Raw genomic sequence first — 16,167 nt, 5'->3', positions numbered from 1 at the left:
CACGGTGTGGTAGTTATATGCAGCATGGTGTGGTAGTTATATGCAGCAGGGTGTGGTAGTTATATGCAGCATGGTGTGGTAGTTATATGCAGCATGGTGTGGTAGTTATATGCAGCATGGTGTGGAAGTTATATGCAGCATGGTGTGGTAGTTATATGCAGCATGGTGTGGTAGTTATATGCAGCATGGTGTGGTAGTTATATGCAGCATGGTGTGGTAGTTATATGCAGCATGGTGTGGTATTTATATGCAGCATGGTGTGGTATTTATATGCAGCAGTGTGTGGTATTTATATGCAGCAGTGTGTGGTATTTATATGCAGCATGGTGTTTTATTTCTATGCAGCATGGTGTGGTATTTATATGCAGCATGGTGTGGTAGTTATATGCAGCATAGTGTGGTAGTATATGCAGCATGGTGAGGTATTTATATGCAGCATGGTGTGGTATTTATATGCAGCATGGTGTGGTATTTATATGCAGCAGTGTGTGGTATTTATATGCAGCAGTGTGTGGTATTTCTATGCAGCATGGTGTGGTATTTATATGCAGCAGTGTGTGGTATTTATATGCAGCAGTGTGTGGTATTTATATGCAGCATGGTGTTTTATTTCTATGCAGCATGGTGTGGTATGTCTATGCAGCATGGTGTGGTATTTATATGCAGCATGGTGAGGTATTTATATGCAACATGGTGTGGTATTTATATGCAGCAGTGTGTGGTATTTATATGCAGCATGGTGAGGTATTTATATGCAGCAGTGTGTGGTAGTTATATGCAGCATGGTGTGGTATTTCTATGCAGCATGGTGTGGTATTTATATGCAGCATGGTGTGGTATTTCTATGCAGCATGGTGTGGTATTTATATGCAGCCTGGTGAGGTATTTATATGGCCTAGAGACTGGAGCTGATGAGACAGAGCAGCAGAGGAAGGGAAGGAAGTTAAAGAAGTCACTTGACACGTGATCCTGGCCTCGCTGATTGGGACATAACACCGTGAGATATCTAGATTTGATCGATGTAATTACATAACAAACCTCCAACAGTTACACCCCTCCATCCCTTGGGCCAATGGGCGATCTTCATGTTACCGAGTGCATAATAAACCTCATTATACAAGATAAGAGATGTAAGCAGCAGGCAGCCCAATAATTACTAACACTGTAACACAAATATATTTCCTGTGCGATGTGATCGACATAGGAATTAGGAAAAAAGTGAATGGATGGAAAGGAGTTTATAAACATCGACATGACACATTGACACGTAGCTTAAACTGTAAAACGTGGATCTGAAATTTGCTTCTCATGATCTCATGACTTGGTTGTATAATAATTTATATACAATACAACCAAATGGAGCATTAAAACGTTTTTTTTAAGTGTGTCATTTGGCGCCCCATCCACTTCGCGCCTCATGCGGTCGCCCCCTCCACCCCCCCCCCCCGCCCTCCTCCACCCCCCCCCCCGCCCTCCTCCACCCCCCCCTCCGCCTCCGCCTCCGTCCCCACCCTCCACCAACCTCCCCCTCCTCCACCCCATCCTTCCTCACCCCCCACCTCCTCCACCCCCTCCCCCATCACTACGCCACTGATCACTGGTGTCACATTGTTTAATTGTCCAGCATGTAATTTACGTGCAAGATCCCTCCCCCCCCCCTGAACTTCAGATCCCTCCCCCCCCCCTGAAGTTCAGATCCCCCACGTCCCCCCACCCTGAAAAATAAATCTTACCAGAACTCTCCATCTTCTCCATTTATCTGCAGCCTTTCTTTGTCTTCATCGCTGACATCATCCCATTCTGAAGAGCTGAAAACGAATACATTTCAAATGAGCAGAACATCACATCCTGCATGCTAAGCCATTGTTTACAATAATCATAACACTTGCTACACACAAGTTCACCGAATTGACATGCAGATAGTGTATGTATGTGTGTATATATATATATCTGTGCAGTGTCTGTGTTGTCTTGTCACTGAGCGGCTCCCTCAAACTTTTGTGAAATCGTACCAAACTTCTGGTATGCATCTATATCTCCCGTGGGTATGTCCTAAGAGTATTTTTTTTGAAAAGTATTTTGAAAATTTTTTTTTTCAAACTTAAGTCTTCAATTGTTTATGAAATGTAATACCACGTATATTACAAATACATTTGTGCAAAATATTTGTTTGTATTATGATTGGTGTAAACCATGACAATACAGCAACTAAGGTACAGTCATCCATCTATATATCTACATATCTGGGCAGTGTCTGTGTTGTCACTGAACTACTCCCTCAAACTTTTGTTTCTGTGGTTGTGAAGTGTTTTTAAATAACGTGGTGGTGGTGAGGTGTTTTGAATTACGTGGTGGTGAAGTGTTTTTAATTTTGTGGTGGTGAGGTGTTTTGAATTACGTGGTGGTGAAGTCTTTTTAATTTTGTGGTGGTGAGGTGTTTTGAATTACGTGGTGGTGAAGTGTTTTTAATTTTGTGGTGGTGAGGTGTTTTGAATTACGTGGTGGTGAGGTGTAATCATCCCAAGCTTCCAGTCTGCACCTATCACTCCCGTATGTATGTGCTGTAGGGGTTCTTTTTTTTATTCTTATTTATTTTTTCAACCTAAATCTTCAACCTAAATTGCTTATAAAAATGTAATATCACAAACACGACAAATAAATTTGTGCAAAATAATTGTTTGTATGATTGGTGTCAATCATGACAACACAGCAACTCAGGTACAGTCATTATCCTCAGCTAAAACAAACCCGTTCCTCTCTGACGACGCTTGGTGAGGCGAGCGCAGCGAGCTGAGCCAAGCGAGTGTATATATATATTGTTGCGGTTTTGTGGTTTTATAATAAAGGTTAATTTCCCCTCCTAGTTAGTTACACGACAACATGTAGCCTCGTTTAAGCTCAGTTATTTCTTAGTAAATGTAAGCGAAGACCTTTCCTGTATTAGTTTTGCGTTGAGTAGGATAATGAGAATTAGATGTCCTTATGGTGCTTTGGGAGGTTTTTGGCGCCGAAATACCACGCGGCAGGCCTGAACAAGTCGACCGAGGCCGAAGGAAGGCGGAGGAGGAGCCGTCGGTAAGCGCGAGCCGCCAATCAGGGCTCGAGGGGAGTGACTTACCACTGCGGCAAAAGGCGGGGTTTGGAACATTAGAGTCGGGCTAGGGCGGGGCAATATAACCCTATGCCCAGAGCCCCCCACGTGCGTCAGTTATGAGTTCGGAGCGCTCAGATGAGAACCCCAGAGGAGACACGCTGAGTCAGTTCGGAGCGCTCAGTTATGAGATCAGAGTTGTGAGAATACGGCAGTTGAGTTCGGGTGAGAATACGTCAATGAGATCCCAGAGGAGACGCGCTGAGTTGAGTTGAGTTGAGTTCCAAAGGAGATGCGCATAAGCCCGTTGTACACAAACTTGCCCTGCTCCCCGCGCTCTGCGCAGTATTAATCGCGCTGTAAAGAGAGACCCGCACTGGGCCACAGACGCGCGATATTTCCTCCTGCCTGCCTTTGCCTGATACGCGCCGCAAGGATTTTCCCGCCTGCCTGCCTTTAAATAAACACGTGCTGTGACCGCCAGAGGGCCACGCTGGGTCAGCTGTTCCTGGAGCGACCGAAGCAGGCGCGTTCGGCGCGCGAACATGCTTCTTCCATTTCCCCGTGTGAGTGATTGGGCCCATGTCTGGGAAATAAGTAAGACTGCTTATGTTCTGCCCTGTGTCCCTTTTCTTCTACCAAATCCCTGTACATAGTGTAAATAAATCTGTTATTCCTTCTGATTCGACCGTTTTTGTCTCTTCCACCATTGGTCTCGCGTGGTACGAATTAGATCGCTCTGATCGGGTTCTATAGAAAGGTAACAGCACGAGTCACGTGGTACGCCATCCGCTCGGGTGTACTCAATCACGCGTGGTTCGTGCGAGACTCGATTCCCGCCTCCGCTGCGGCGTGGGTACTCAAGGTACGTGCAAAATTGTCCCGAAACCATTTTCCACGTCTGCCCGGAAGTGGCGACACGGTCTCGCGGTTTTGAAGACCCAAGGAGAAAAAGGGGCTTAATCTCCCCTTTGTAAGGGAACGGGCTTCGAAAAACCGCAACTATATATATATATATATATATATATATATATATATATATATATATATATATATATATATATATATATATATATATACTGTATATATACAGTCACGTGAAAAAGTAAGTACACCCCATGTAAAGTTTTGACTTTTTCAACATATTTCAACATACAGATATTTGATCTTCATTTCAACAATATTGATAGATAAAGGTGATATAATATAACAAATATCATGAAACATTTACATTTTGTAGTCCATTGTATAATTTAAATAAACATAAATGCAAATTTCGCATGTGGAAAAAGTAAGTACACCCCTACATTTATCACTACTTCAAATACCTAAAATTAGAATCAGGTGCACCAGCTCAGGTGCAAATGATTAGAACATCGTTAGAGAGGATCCTGGAGGAACCTGTCTTATTTAAACCTCACACATTTAGTTTGGTTTGCTCTTTGTTGTTGAAGTGTGTGGCGTCACCATGCCTAGATCAAAAGAGCTCTCTGATGCCTTCAGAAAGAAGGTTATAGATGCCTACAAGTCTAGGAAGGGATTTAAAAAGATCTCCAAACAATTTGAAATCAATCATTCGACTGTCCAGAAGATCATCCACAAGTGGAGAAGATTCCAAACAACTGCCAACTTGTTCAGGCCAGGCCGCCCCAGCAAGTTCAGCCCGAGAGCAGACCGCAAGATGCTGAAAGAAGTCTCCAAGGACCCCAGAATGTCATCACGGGACCTACAGGTAGCTCTTGCCACTGTTGATGTCAAAGTGCACGAATCTACCATTAGAAAGAGGCTGCACAAATTTGATCTACATGGGAGATGTGCCAGGAGGAAACCTTTGCTGTCCAGAAAGAACATCAGGGCAAGACTAAAGTTTGCCAATGAACACCTCGGCAAAGACCAGCACTTCTGGAACAATGTGCTCTGGACAGATGATCAAAGGTAGAGCTATTTGGCCACAGTACCATAAGACATGTTTGGTGAAAACCAAAGACAGCATTTGACCACAAGAGCCTGATACCAACTGTAAAGCATGGTGGTCGAAATATTATGGTTTGGGGCAGCTTTGCTGCATCAGGGCCTGGGCAGCTCACCATCATAGAATCCACTATGAATTCTTCATTGAACCAGAGGGTGCTTGAGGATAATGTGAGGCCATCTGTCGGAAAGTTGAAGCTCAACCGAAGGTGGACCTTGCAACATGACAATGACCCTAAACATACCAGTAAATCCACCAAGGAATGGCTGAAAAGAAAGAAATGGAGGGTTCTGGAATGGCCAAGTCAAAGCCCGGATCCAAATCCCATAGAGATGTTGTGGGGGGATTTGAAACGAGCTGTGCATGCAAGAAACCCCTCAAACATCGCACAGCTGAAATAATTCTGCATGGAGGAGTGGGCAAAAATTTTTCCCAGTCGTTGTCAGAGACTGGTAGACAGTTATAAGAAACGCCTACTTGAGGTTGTTTCTGCCAAAGGGGGCAATACCACCTATTCGAGCCAAGGGTGTACTTACTTTTTCCACATGCGAAATTTGCATTTATGTTTATTTAAATTAAACAATGGACTACAAAATGTAAATGTTTCATGATATTTGTTATATTATATCACCTTTATCTATCAATATTGCTGAAATGAAGATCAAATAGCTGTATGTCGAAATATGTTGAAAAAGTCAAAACTTTACATGGGGTGTACTTACTGTTTCACGTGACTGTATATTATATATATATACATATATATATATACATACATACATACATACATACATACATATATATGTATAAATATACATATATATGTTTAAATATACATATATTTTTTATAAGCAGGAATTAAATTCCTGCGTGGGGCTAAGTGTGAAAAACTCTGACTCAACATGGGACTCGAACCAAGGTCCTCCATCACTTTCACGGTGACAGCCCACTGCACTTTTGAAATATACATATATATATATACAAATATATATATATATATATACACATGTCAAAATATTTGTAGCTCAGGATTGATATTGTAAAGGATAGCACACTGAGCAGTAAAATAATTAAAAATTCTTTATTAATAGCCTGACGTTTCAAGAACAAACTAGTTCTCTTCCTCAGAGGTGTTGCATTCTGTTGGGGACGGTTCACGTGATGGATTGGTCCAAGTCCTTGCCAATCACAGGGCTTCCCTGCATTCAAATGACTCTGCCGTTTTTGACTTTGTAATTGATTGCGTAGTGCTATGTATGTGGGGTGTAAGTCGATATGTCGGTTGATGGAGTTTTCACCAGAGTACCAGACCTCGACAATCTCGTGATTCACTCTCAAAGATCCTGTGCCAAAGATCATGGTCTGATTCCATGAGAATGTGTGTTGGTGTGTGTGTGTATGTGTGTCGCAACCAATGACAACCTGTCTTGTCGTCTTACAGCACGTTGGTGTTCAGTTAGCCTTGTGGTTAAGCTGACTGTTAACTGAACACCAACATGCTGGAAGACGGCAAGACAGGTTGTCACAACAATTAATTATTCTGCCTCTTACGTGTCACTCCATCTCCCTGTCCATTCCACCTTTCCCCATGGATTCCGAGCTCTCACGAGTCGCACGATGTCTCCCTGATACTCCACCTGGATATGAGTGATGAACGAAAAAGGTGTTATTAGAAACAACCACAATGCATTGAGATCATCAGGTTTATCATTAAATTGCTAAATGTTTATATGAACTATTAATTGCAAAATTGAAGATTCGCAAGTATATATTTTGTTGGTCTCATCTGTTATTCTCTGTTAGTCATTCATTCATTCACCTACAGGTCACTATTCTACACCAATCAAAAGCTAGGTCTATTGTTTTTGAGTTCAAAAGGTCAAACTTCAAGGTCACATAAAATCGTCAATTTCCATCCTGTTGACTTTAAATTTGAACACAATTCACATATTGTGTAACTGAATTGGTTCACCAAAATCAGAACAATCCATTTAGCTGTTTTGACATGTCAATGATTTCTGTGACAACAATTTCGCCACATTATAAATATACCAGTAAAAAGCCCGTCAAAAATAACAGGTTGGTAAAGTTTATTCAGAGGTGCTTCCTCATGAGCGTGCCAAAGTCTGACGCCTCGGCCTAGTGTCAGGTGTGCTTGAGTCTTCTTTATTTATTAGATATCATACGGATGTAAATGAACACTCGTATTACTCTGCATGTGTTGCACATCACATGCAGCAAATTTCACCTCCCTGCGCCTTATATTTATCGTTTCAAAAAAAAAAACGCTTCTTTAAACCGCCATTGAGTCTAGGTTGGCAAGCCACCGTCTACATCACACATAGAAGAGACGTAATTACTCTTTTATGGAAAATATTTTTCGAGTTTGTTTCATCCTCAAAAAATAGACCACAGTGAACACACATTCGTGTTAAAAGGTTGGCCTTTAAAACTTACCTTTATGGAGGGGGTCAGACATCTGCACAAACACTCAAACACACAAACTGAAATTGTGTTCTATACCGTAGATGATTTCCGTGACACCAATTTCACCGCATTATAATCAAATGGGACATTTTGTGATTTTATTATCGCCCTACCTCAATAAATTTTCAAGATGTCAAATTGAAACTTGCACATCCTATTTGGACCTCACCGCAGAGTTGTGTGTCAATATTTGATCCAAAATAGTCAAAGGCCAAAGTCAAGGCCATCGAAAATATGTAAAACACCTATTAGGCCGCAGTTAGAAAATGCATCAGCCAAATTTGTTATATTGGGGCGGGCACAAGGGGCAATAATTCCGCGCACCAGTGGGTGGCACGAGCATCCAGGCGGGGAACTAAAATGCATGCCCCGCCTTTCGACCGATCGGCCACGCCCGGGGGCAAGGCGTGGCCTCGGGACATATATGCGGGCTCTAAGCTCGAGCCCGCCCAGTGCTGAAATGCGAGCTCTGAATAAAGACTCTTGTTGTATCAACGCATTGTGGCCTACCTCTCTGGCAATCGAGTCGTGTGTGCGCAGCACCACACTGGTGACCCCGATTGGTTCAGCCGTTGCTGACCCCCGAACGCACCATGGCTACCAACGCCATCGCAATCAAACTCCCGGAGTTTTGGGAAGCGCAGGCCGACGTTTGGTTTGTGCAGGCCGAAGCTCAATTTCAGCTCCGAGGCATCACGGCGGACGAGACCCGGTACTACCACGTGGTTGCCGCCCTCGGGCCCGGCACTGCCGCCCGAGTCGTGTCCATCCTTCGGCGCCCGCCGGGCGACCACAAGTACGAGGTGCTCAAACGTCTCCTCCTTGCCACGTTCGGGCTCACAGAGATCGAACGTGCCGACCACCTCCTGGACCTTCCCGCCCTCGGCGACACACGACCATCCGTCCGGATGGATTTCATGCTGTCTCTGCTTGGGGACCAGCGCCCGGATTTCTTGTTCCGCGCACTTTTCCTCCGCCAGCTACCGATACAGGTGCGCCTCGCGCTGGCCGGTTCCAACATCACGGAACCCCGCGCCCTGGCTGGAGAGGCCGACAAGTTTTTCACGGCCTGCGACATGCGGTCGGTTTACGGTGCTGCCATAGTGACTCCCGGTGTGGAGGCTCCAGCGCCCCCGGCTTCCCTCGTGGCCGCTGCTGCGCCCCGCCCACTACCGCCACCACCGCCGGCACGGCCGACGTGGCCGCCACCGCCACAAACCTGGTGCTACTACCATGCCAGGTTCGGCCACAAGGCTAAAACGTGCCGCCCGCCGTGTTCTTTTGACGGGTCGGGAAACGACCGGGCCGGCGCTCACTTCCGGCCCTGAGCGTCGGCCATTCCGGCAGCCTCCTGTTCATCACGGACACCTTGTCCGGGCGCCGTTTTCTTTGTGACACAGGAGCGCAGGTAAGCGTCCTCCCTGCCTCCACATCCGACAAGCAAACCGTGGGCCGGGGCCCCGCTTTGCTTGCCGCCAACGGTACGGATGGGTACACCCATCCGCACATTCTGGAAGCATTGCCTCTCACTGCGGTTCGGAGGGCAGCACTTTCAATGGTTGTTCGTTACCGCCAGCGTGCCAATGGCCCTGCTCGGTACGGACTTCCTATGTGCGCATGGGCTGTTGGTCGACGTTAAGCGCAGACGTCTCGTCCAGGCCGAAACCTTCAGCTCGCTCGCTTTTTCGCTGAGCGGCTCGTTGAGCAGCTCGTTGAGCGGCTCACCAAGCGGCTTGCCAAGCGGCTTGCTGAAAGGTTCCCTCCCGACGAGGTTAGTCTGCACGCTTCCGGCAGCGGACGAGTTTACCCGCCTCCTCGCCAGTTTCCCGGCCCTCACGCGGCCCACCTTCTCAGCGGTGGCCGTCAAACACGGGGTGGAGCACCATATACCCACGGTCGGGCCGCCGGTCTACGCCCGGGCACGCTGACTCGACCCCACGAAGCTCGCCGTGGCGAAAGCGGAGATCGCCATGCTGGAACGGCTGAGGATCGTACGGCGCTCCAACAGCGCTTGGGCTTCTTCTCTGCACATTGTGCTGTAGCCCGGCGGAGGATGGCTGCCGTGCGGTGACTACCGCCGGCTCAATGATGCCACCACCCCCGACCGCTACCCGGTCCCGCATATCCAGGACTTTTCCGCCCGGTTGGCGAACACGACCGTGTTCTCCAAGGTGGACCTCATCCGGGGCTACCACCAGGTCCCCGTCCAACCGGACGATGTCCCAAAGACGGCCATCATCACCCCTTTCGGCCTCTTTGAGTTCCTGCGAATGCCTTTTGGGTTGAAGAATGCGGCCCAGGCGTTCCAACGGCTCATGGACAGCGTCTTGCGTGACTTGCCTTTCATCTATGGCTACCTGGACGACATCCTAGTCGCGAGCGTGTCCCGGGAGGAGCACCTGCTCCACCTCCGCACGCTTTTCGAACGCCTGGGCCAGCATGGCCTGATCATCAACCCCGCAAAGTGCCGTTTCGGCGTCGCCGCCATCGACTTCTTGGGGCACCGCATCACCAGGCAAGGGGCCATCCCTTTACCGGCCAAGGTGGAGGCAGCCAGGGATTTCCCGCGCCCCCGCACGATCAAGGGGCTCCAGGAGTTCCTGGGCATGGTAAATTTTTACCACCGCTTCGTGCCCCATGTCGCCCAGCTCCTCCGCCCCCTGCACGAGGCAAGCTGGGCAAAGGTGACATCGCCTGGTCGGAGCCGATGGCCGCGGCGTTTGCGGGCGCAAAGCTGGCCCTGGCCAACGCCACCATGCTGGCGCACCCGGCGCCCGATGCACCGATCGCCCTCACCACTGACGCGTCGGACTACGCGGTGGGCGCGGTGCACGAGCAGTGGGTGAGTGGTGCTTGGCAGCCGCTGGCATTTTTTAGCCGGCAGCTTCGCCCGCACGAACGCCGCTATAGCACCTTCGACCGCGAGCTGCTCGGGCTCCACCTGGCAGTCCGACACTTCCGCCATCTGCTCGAAGGCCGCCCGTTCACGGCTTTCGTCGACCATAAGCCCCTTGTGTTTGCGATGGCCAAGGTCGCTGAGCCATGGTCGGCACGGGAGCAGCGTCACCTCTCTGCCGTGTCCGAGTACACGACGGACATCCGTCACGTCGTGGGTAAAGACAACCCGGTGGCGGATTGCCTTTCCCGGTCCGTCGCGCACGCGGTCCACCTCGGGATTGACTATGCCCGGATGGCGGAGGACCAGACCGCCGATCCCGGCGTCCAGGCCTTGCGGACCGCCGTCACGGGCCTCCGCGTCACCAAGGTGCCGTTCGACGTCACTGGCGCGGCCCTCCTGTGCGACGTCTCCCTCGGCCGGCCTCGCCCCATCGTGCCCGCTGGCTGGCAGCGCACGGTTTTCGACGCCATCCACGGCCTGTCCCACCCGGGCACGAAGGCCTCCCAGAAGCTCGTCGTGGCGAAGTTCGTCTGGCATGGCCTCAGGAAGGACGTCCGTGACTGGGCCAGGACATGCCTCGCGTGCCAGCGCGCAAAGTTCCACCGCCACACCCAGGCCCCATTGACCCCGTTTACGGTGCCCGAGCGTCGGTTCGACCACGTCCACGTCGACTTGGTGGGACCTCTGCCCCCCTTGCGGGGGTTCACACACCTCCTCACCATGGTGGACCGCACCACACGGTGGCCGGAGGCCGTGCCATTGGCGGCGACGTCTGCGACTGATGTGGCGCAAGCCTTCATCGCCACTTGGGTTGCCCGGTTCGGTGCCCCCTCGGACATCTCGTCCGACCGTGGCCCCCAGTTCACCTCAGAGCTCTGGGGCGTGGTAGCGCAAGGGCTCGGCGTCCAACTGCACCGCACCACGGCCTACCACCCCCAGGCCAATGGCCTGTGCGAGCGCTTTCATCGCTCGATGAAGGCCGCGCTCCGGGCCAGCCTCCGCGACGGCAGCTGGGCCAACAGGCTCCCCTGGGTCCTGCTGGGCCTCAGGACGGCGCCCAAAGACAACCTGCGCGCGTCCTCGGCAGAGCTGGTCTTCGGGCAACCACTGCGGGTACCGGGCGAATTTATCCCCGACTCCACGGCTCCTTGGTCCGCGGCGCAACAGCGCTCCACCCTGCAGGAGACCACCCGGAGGTTCGCCCCAGTGCCGACGGCACACCACAGTTGCCCGTCCTTCCACGTCGCCCCGGAGCTTCGCACGGCAGAGTACGTCTTCGTTCGGCACGACGCCCACCGGGCACCGCTACGGCCCCCGTACGACGGGCCCTTCCGCGTGCTGGAGACCGGGGACAAATATTTCACCGTCGACATCGGCGGTGCCCTGGATCGTATCTCAGTGGACTGCCTCAAGCCGGCCCACCTCGATCTGGACCAGCCCCCGCAAGCAGCTCTACCTCCGCGTCGAGGCCGCCCCCCGGTGGTCAGACCCCCGGGACCCCCCAGCCCCGCCGTCCCGCTACCCCCCAGCCCTGCACGCATCGCCAGGGGGCGTTTCAGCCGGGTCATCCGGCTTCCCCGCAAGCTCACCCTTCAGGTGCGTGGGAATTCTGGGGAGGCGCGTGTGGCGGGCACAAGGGGCAATAATTCCGCGCACCAGTGGGTGGCACGAGCGTCCAGGCGGGGAACTAAAATGCATGCCCCGCCTTTCGACCGATCGGCCACGCCCGGGGGCAAGGCGTGGCCTCGGGACATATATGCGGGCTCTAAGCTCGAGCCCGCCCAGTGCTGAAGTGCGAGCTCTGAATAAAGACTCTTGTTGTGTCAACGCGTTGTGGCCTACCTCTCTGGCAATCGAGTCGTGTGTGCGCAGCACCACAATATATAGCAATGAATAATGTAAAACACTTGATAGGTCAAATTTTCTAAATTGGTAAATTGCTGTTTCCATAGTAACTTTTTTATTTTGGATTTCACAAGTAATGGGCTGTGCACAACATCTTTCATGTTTGTTTGTTCGTCTGTCTTTCTCTTGCTAATTTATTTAGTGTCTGAAACTCATGTAAGAGCGTGTATACGCAAGAGAAAGTCATGAGGAGACACAAGTATACTCACAATGTTATCTTACGATAATTCACCAAATGTCTGTCTGTCTGTCTGTCCGTTCGAAGGTACCGTAAAAACTGCTGAACCGATCGCAAAGATATTTTCGGTGGATAATCCTGGGATCCCCAGGAGTAAAATAGGCTGTTTAGTTTTCCCAATTTCAGCTTTAGTCTCCAGCATTCTCAGGTTTGGACTCCCGCATTACATTCGCGTTTGCATGACGTTCATTGTGACGTCTTCTTACGTCGAGCAACGGTACCCGCCCTATGGGCGGGGCTTCAATTGGGAGGCCCAAATGAAAAGGCTAAATATCTGAAATTGAAGGCTTTTTTTTCTTTTAAACGATTTATATAAACATCCGTCATGCGGAAACGTCATGCGGGAGCAAGTATCAGCAGGATGTGGCAGTGTGGGAGTCCACGTTTGCACCGATCGCTGCACCGTGTGCCGCACAAACGGCTGCACCGATCGCTGCACCGTGTGCCGCACAAACGGCTGCACCGATCGCTACACCGTGTGCCGTACAAACGGCTGCACCGATCGCTGCACGGCTGCATCGATCGGATGTGGCATGAAGGAGGATATGCACTTCGGCATGAAGGAGGATCAGATCTAACAGATCGCTGTCTCTATCGATCTTGCCAAGGCGTAACACCTATCGGCTCAAAATCCTTTTAACTGTTGATTTGGTACAGTTACACGTTTCGGGAATTAGGTACACGTATCGGGAGTACATACGACATAGCGAATGTGAACACGATTATCGATCACGATTCACGATCACGAGCATCACGATCATTGTGTATCGATCACGATTTGAAACACGATGGAATAATATTTACCAACATGAACAGTGATGTGGCTTTTATTGAAATTCTAAAGTAAAGATACTGTTTAGATTTTGATGATTCGCGTGTGATTTGATTCAACGGATGTTTATATGAATCGTTTAAATTTTTAAAAAAACAATCAATTTCTGATATTTTGCCATCGCCATATGCAGATTCGCCACGGTCCCACGATCGATGTTTCTATACGTGAACGTACCCGTTTGTTTGCGAAAAGGTACGTTTTTCATGGAAGTCCTTCACGAACTTGCTGTCCATGTCTGACGTGCGACTGAAGGTGCTACAGGAATGTGGAATTTATTGGTTTCATGCTTTAGCATTCACCGTATCTGCATTGCCTGTTTGCTTCTGGCCTCCCACCCGTGCATAGCATGGGTATTTCTCTAGTTAGCTCTAATTGTACAATTTTACACCATGTTGAGATGACCATACATGAGGTGTTGACAGTTCGCAAATGAAAAGTGGGTTGCAGTCTCCAGAAGGCAGTTCCACACAAGGAAGAAAAGAGGAACAAAAGAGGGAAGACAGATGGATAGATTGAATTTTGTTGTTTGAAGCCGGAGGGGCTACTGGAAAAAGGTGAGCATCCTGGAGGAGCTGGAGAGGGTCGGATGACCGAGAGTGAAGGGAACTAGCTAGACCAGAGGATAAATGGTAAGGTAAATCTGAGAGGCTCTGGGAGAGCACCAGGCCTTGTGTGTGTTCAGCCTCATTACAGAGATGCCAATAATATTCAAATCTTTAGATTTCCCAGAATTCAAGCTGGAGGCATTTGATGCTGGTGCCCAATTCCATGAGGTAAACAGTACTACTTTAAGCTATGGACAAGGGCCTCCTAGGCTAGGAGCAGTTCTGTTTTGTCAAGGAATAACTTGGAACGATGGAGGATTCCCAGGATTGGCTGGCTTTGGGACCCAGCATTGCAATGTGGGAGGTCAGGGAGCGGGTATGTCTGTTGGCTGGCTTTGGGACTCAGCATTGCAATGTGGGAGGTCAGGGAGCGGGTATGGCTGTTGGCTAGCTGTGGGACCCAGCATTGCAATGTGGGAGGTCTGGGAGCGGGTATGGCTGTTGGCTGGCTTTGGGACTCAGCATTGCAATGTGGGAGGTCAGGGAGCGGGTATGGCTGTTGGCTGGCTTTGGGACTCAGCATTGCAATGTGGGAGGTCAGGGAGCGGGTATGGCTGTTGGCTAGCTTTGGGACTCAGCATTGCAATGTGGGAGGTCAGGGAGCGGGTATGGCTGTTGGCCAGCTGTGGGACCCAGCATTGCAATGTGGGAGGTCAGGGAGCGGGTATGGCTGTTGGCTGGCTTTGGGACTCAGCATTGCAATGTGGGAGGTCAGGGAGCGGGTATGGCTGTTGGCTAGCTGTGGGACCCAGCATTGCAATGTGGGAGGTCAGGGAGCGGGTATGGCTGTTGGCTAGCTGTGGGACCCAGCATTGCAATGTGGGAGGTCAGGGAGCGGGTATGGCTGTTGGCTAGCTGTGGGACCCAGCATTGCAATGTGGGAGGTCAGGGAGCGGGTATGGCTGTTGGCTGGCTTTGGGACTCAGCATTGCAATGTGGGAGGTCAGGGAGCGGGTATGGCTGTTGGCTAGCTGTGGGACCCAGCATTGCAATGTGGGAGGTCAGGGAGCGGGTATGGCTGTTGGCTGGCTTTGGGACCCAGCATTGCAATGTGGGAGGTCAGGGAGCGGGTATGGCTGTTGGGTGGCTTTGGGACCCAGCATTGCAATGTGGGAGGTCAGGGAGCGGGTATGGCCATTGGTGAGACCGAGAAGTTGTAGGGATTGAACCTCGATCTTCCAGTGTCTGAGCATGGATGTAGATCAGTGGGTTCATTTGATGATCATTCTGGAGTGACAGGATGACACTGAGATTTTCTGGGATTGAAAGACATGCTCTATTTATCTTACCAGCAATGAATCAATTCCAGATCGGCAGAGGAGTGATGCAACTGCTTTCTATCAGTGGGATGAGATAACCGACAACACAATGTGGAATCATCGACAAAAAGGAAGGCATGTTTTTTCCAGAATATTGGATAGGTCGTTAATGTCGATGAGGAACAAGACTGGGCCAAAGATACAGCTTCACGACACTTAAGCCTCCACTGGGAGAGAAGAAGAGGGCTCCGTTGATGGAAACGTGCAGACTGTGTGAGTGGGGGGGGGGGGGGGTGGGGGTGGGAGTCAGAAATCGAGTAAGGAAGGCAACTTCATTTGCCACAGACACTGAGCTCACTGTGCAATAACTCACTGTGCTCCAAGTGAGCGAAAATAACATTCCCAAAGTCACTGTCCCGGCACCAAGCCAAAGTCGATCCACGCTCCGGTGATCGTCAGAACGATGCTGTATCGAGACCAGAATCCCGCTCGGTTGACAGTCACACTGCCAAAGATGGGCAAAGGTACCCTCAAGAGGCGACTGGGAAATCACACCTTCGGGTATGGACGTTCAACGGCTCACAGACGGCGAACCGCAGATTCCCACTCAAAATCCACGTTACACACACACACCAGATTAACGTCTGGATGGTTGTGAAAATTGTTGAAGCGAGGTGAAGAACCTGGAGCGAGGTGAAATCCAGCACGAGGCAAAATGGCCAAAGGCCCGTACTCGAGACGTAACAGCACTCCAATGATTCTCTTCCGAATCAACCGCAAAAACCTGTCACGCAGGTCTATCTGTCACAGCGATAACAAATCTGTCGCAGGAAACCCCAAAGTTCGCTAGTGACCCCCATTCGCCAGCGTTTGCTCCAG

The 16,167-nt window shown here is 50.1% G+C and overlaps 1 protein-coding gene across 7 annotated transcripts in view; it reads right to left on the bottom strand.

Moving 5' to 3' along the window:
• LOC137437957 (calpain-1 catalytic subunit-like) overlaps positions 1 to 16,167 on the bottom strand; it is a 111,632-nt gene that overhangs the window by 59,976 nt on the left and 35,489 nt on the right. For all 7 annotated transcript variants that reach the window (XM_078766721.1, XM_078766715.1, XM_078766716.1 and 4 more), the window contains 2 exons: positions 6,612 to 6,697; positions 1,734 to 1,808 (listed from right to left, as the gene is read on the bottom strand). In XM_078766721.1, coding sequence (XP_078622847.1) covers positions 1,734 to 1,808; positions 6,612 to 6,697 — 161 coding nt within the window. The remainder of the gene's footprint in view (positions 1 to 1,733; positions 1,809 to 6,611; positions 6,698 to 16,167) is intronic.

The sequence above is a fragment of the Myxine glutinosa genome, chromosome 12 (genome assembly GCF_964187855.1).
Source record: "Myxine glutinosa chromosome 12, kmMyxGlut1.1, whole genome shotgun sequence".
In the NCBI taxonomy this organism is placed as follows: Eukaryota; Metazoa; Chordata; class Myxini; order Myxiniformes; family Myxinidae; genus Myxine; species Myxine glutinosa.
This window is presented reverse-complemented; position numbering and strand designations above follow the sequence as displayed.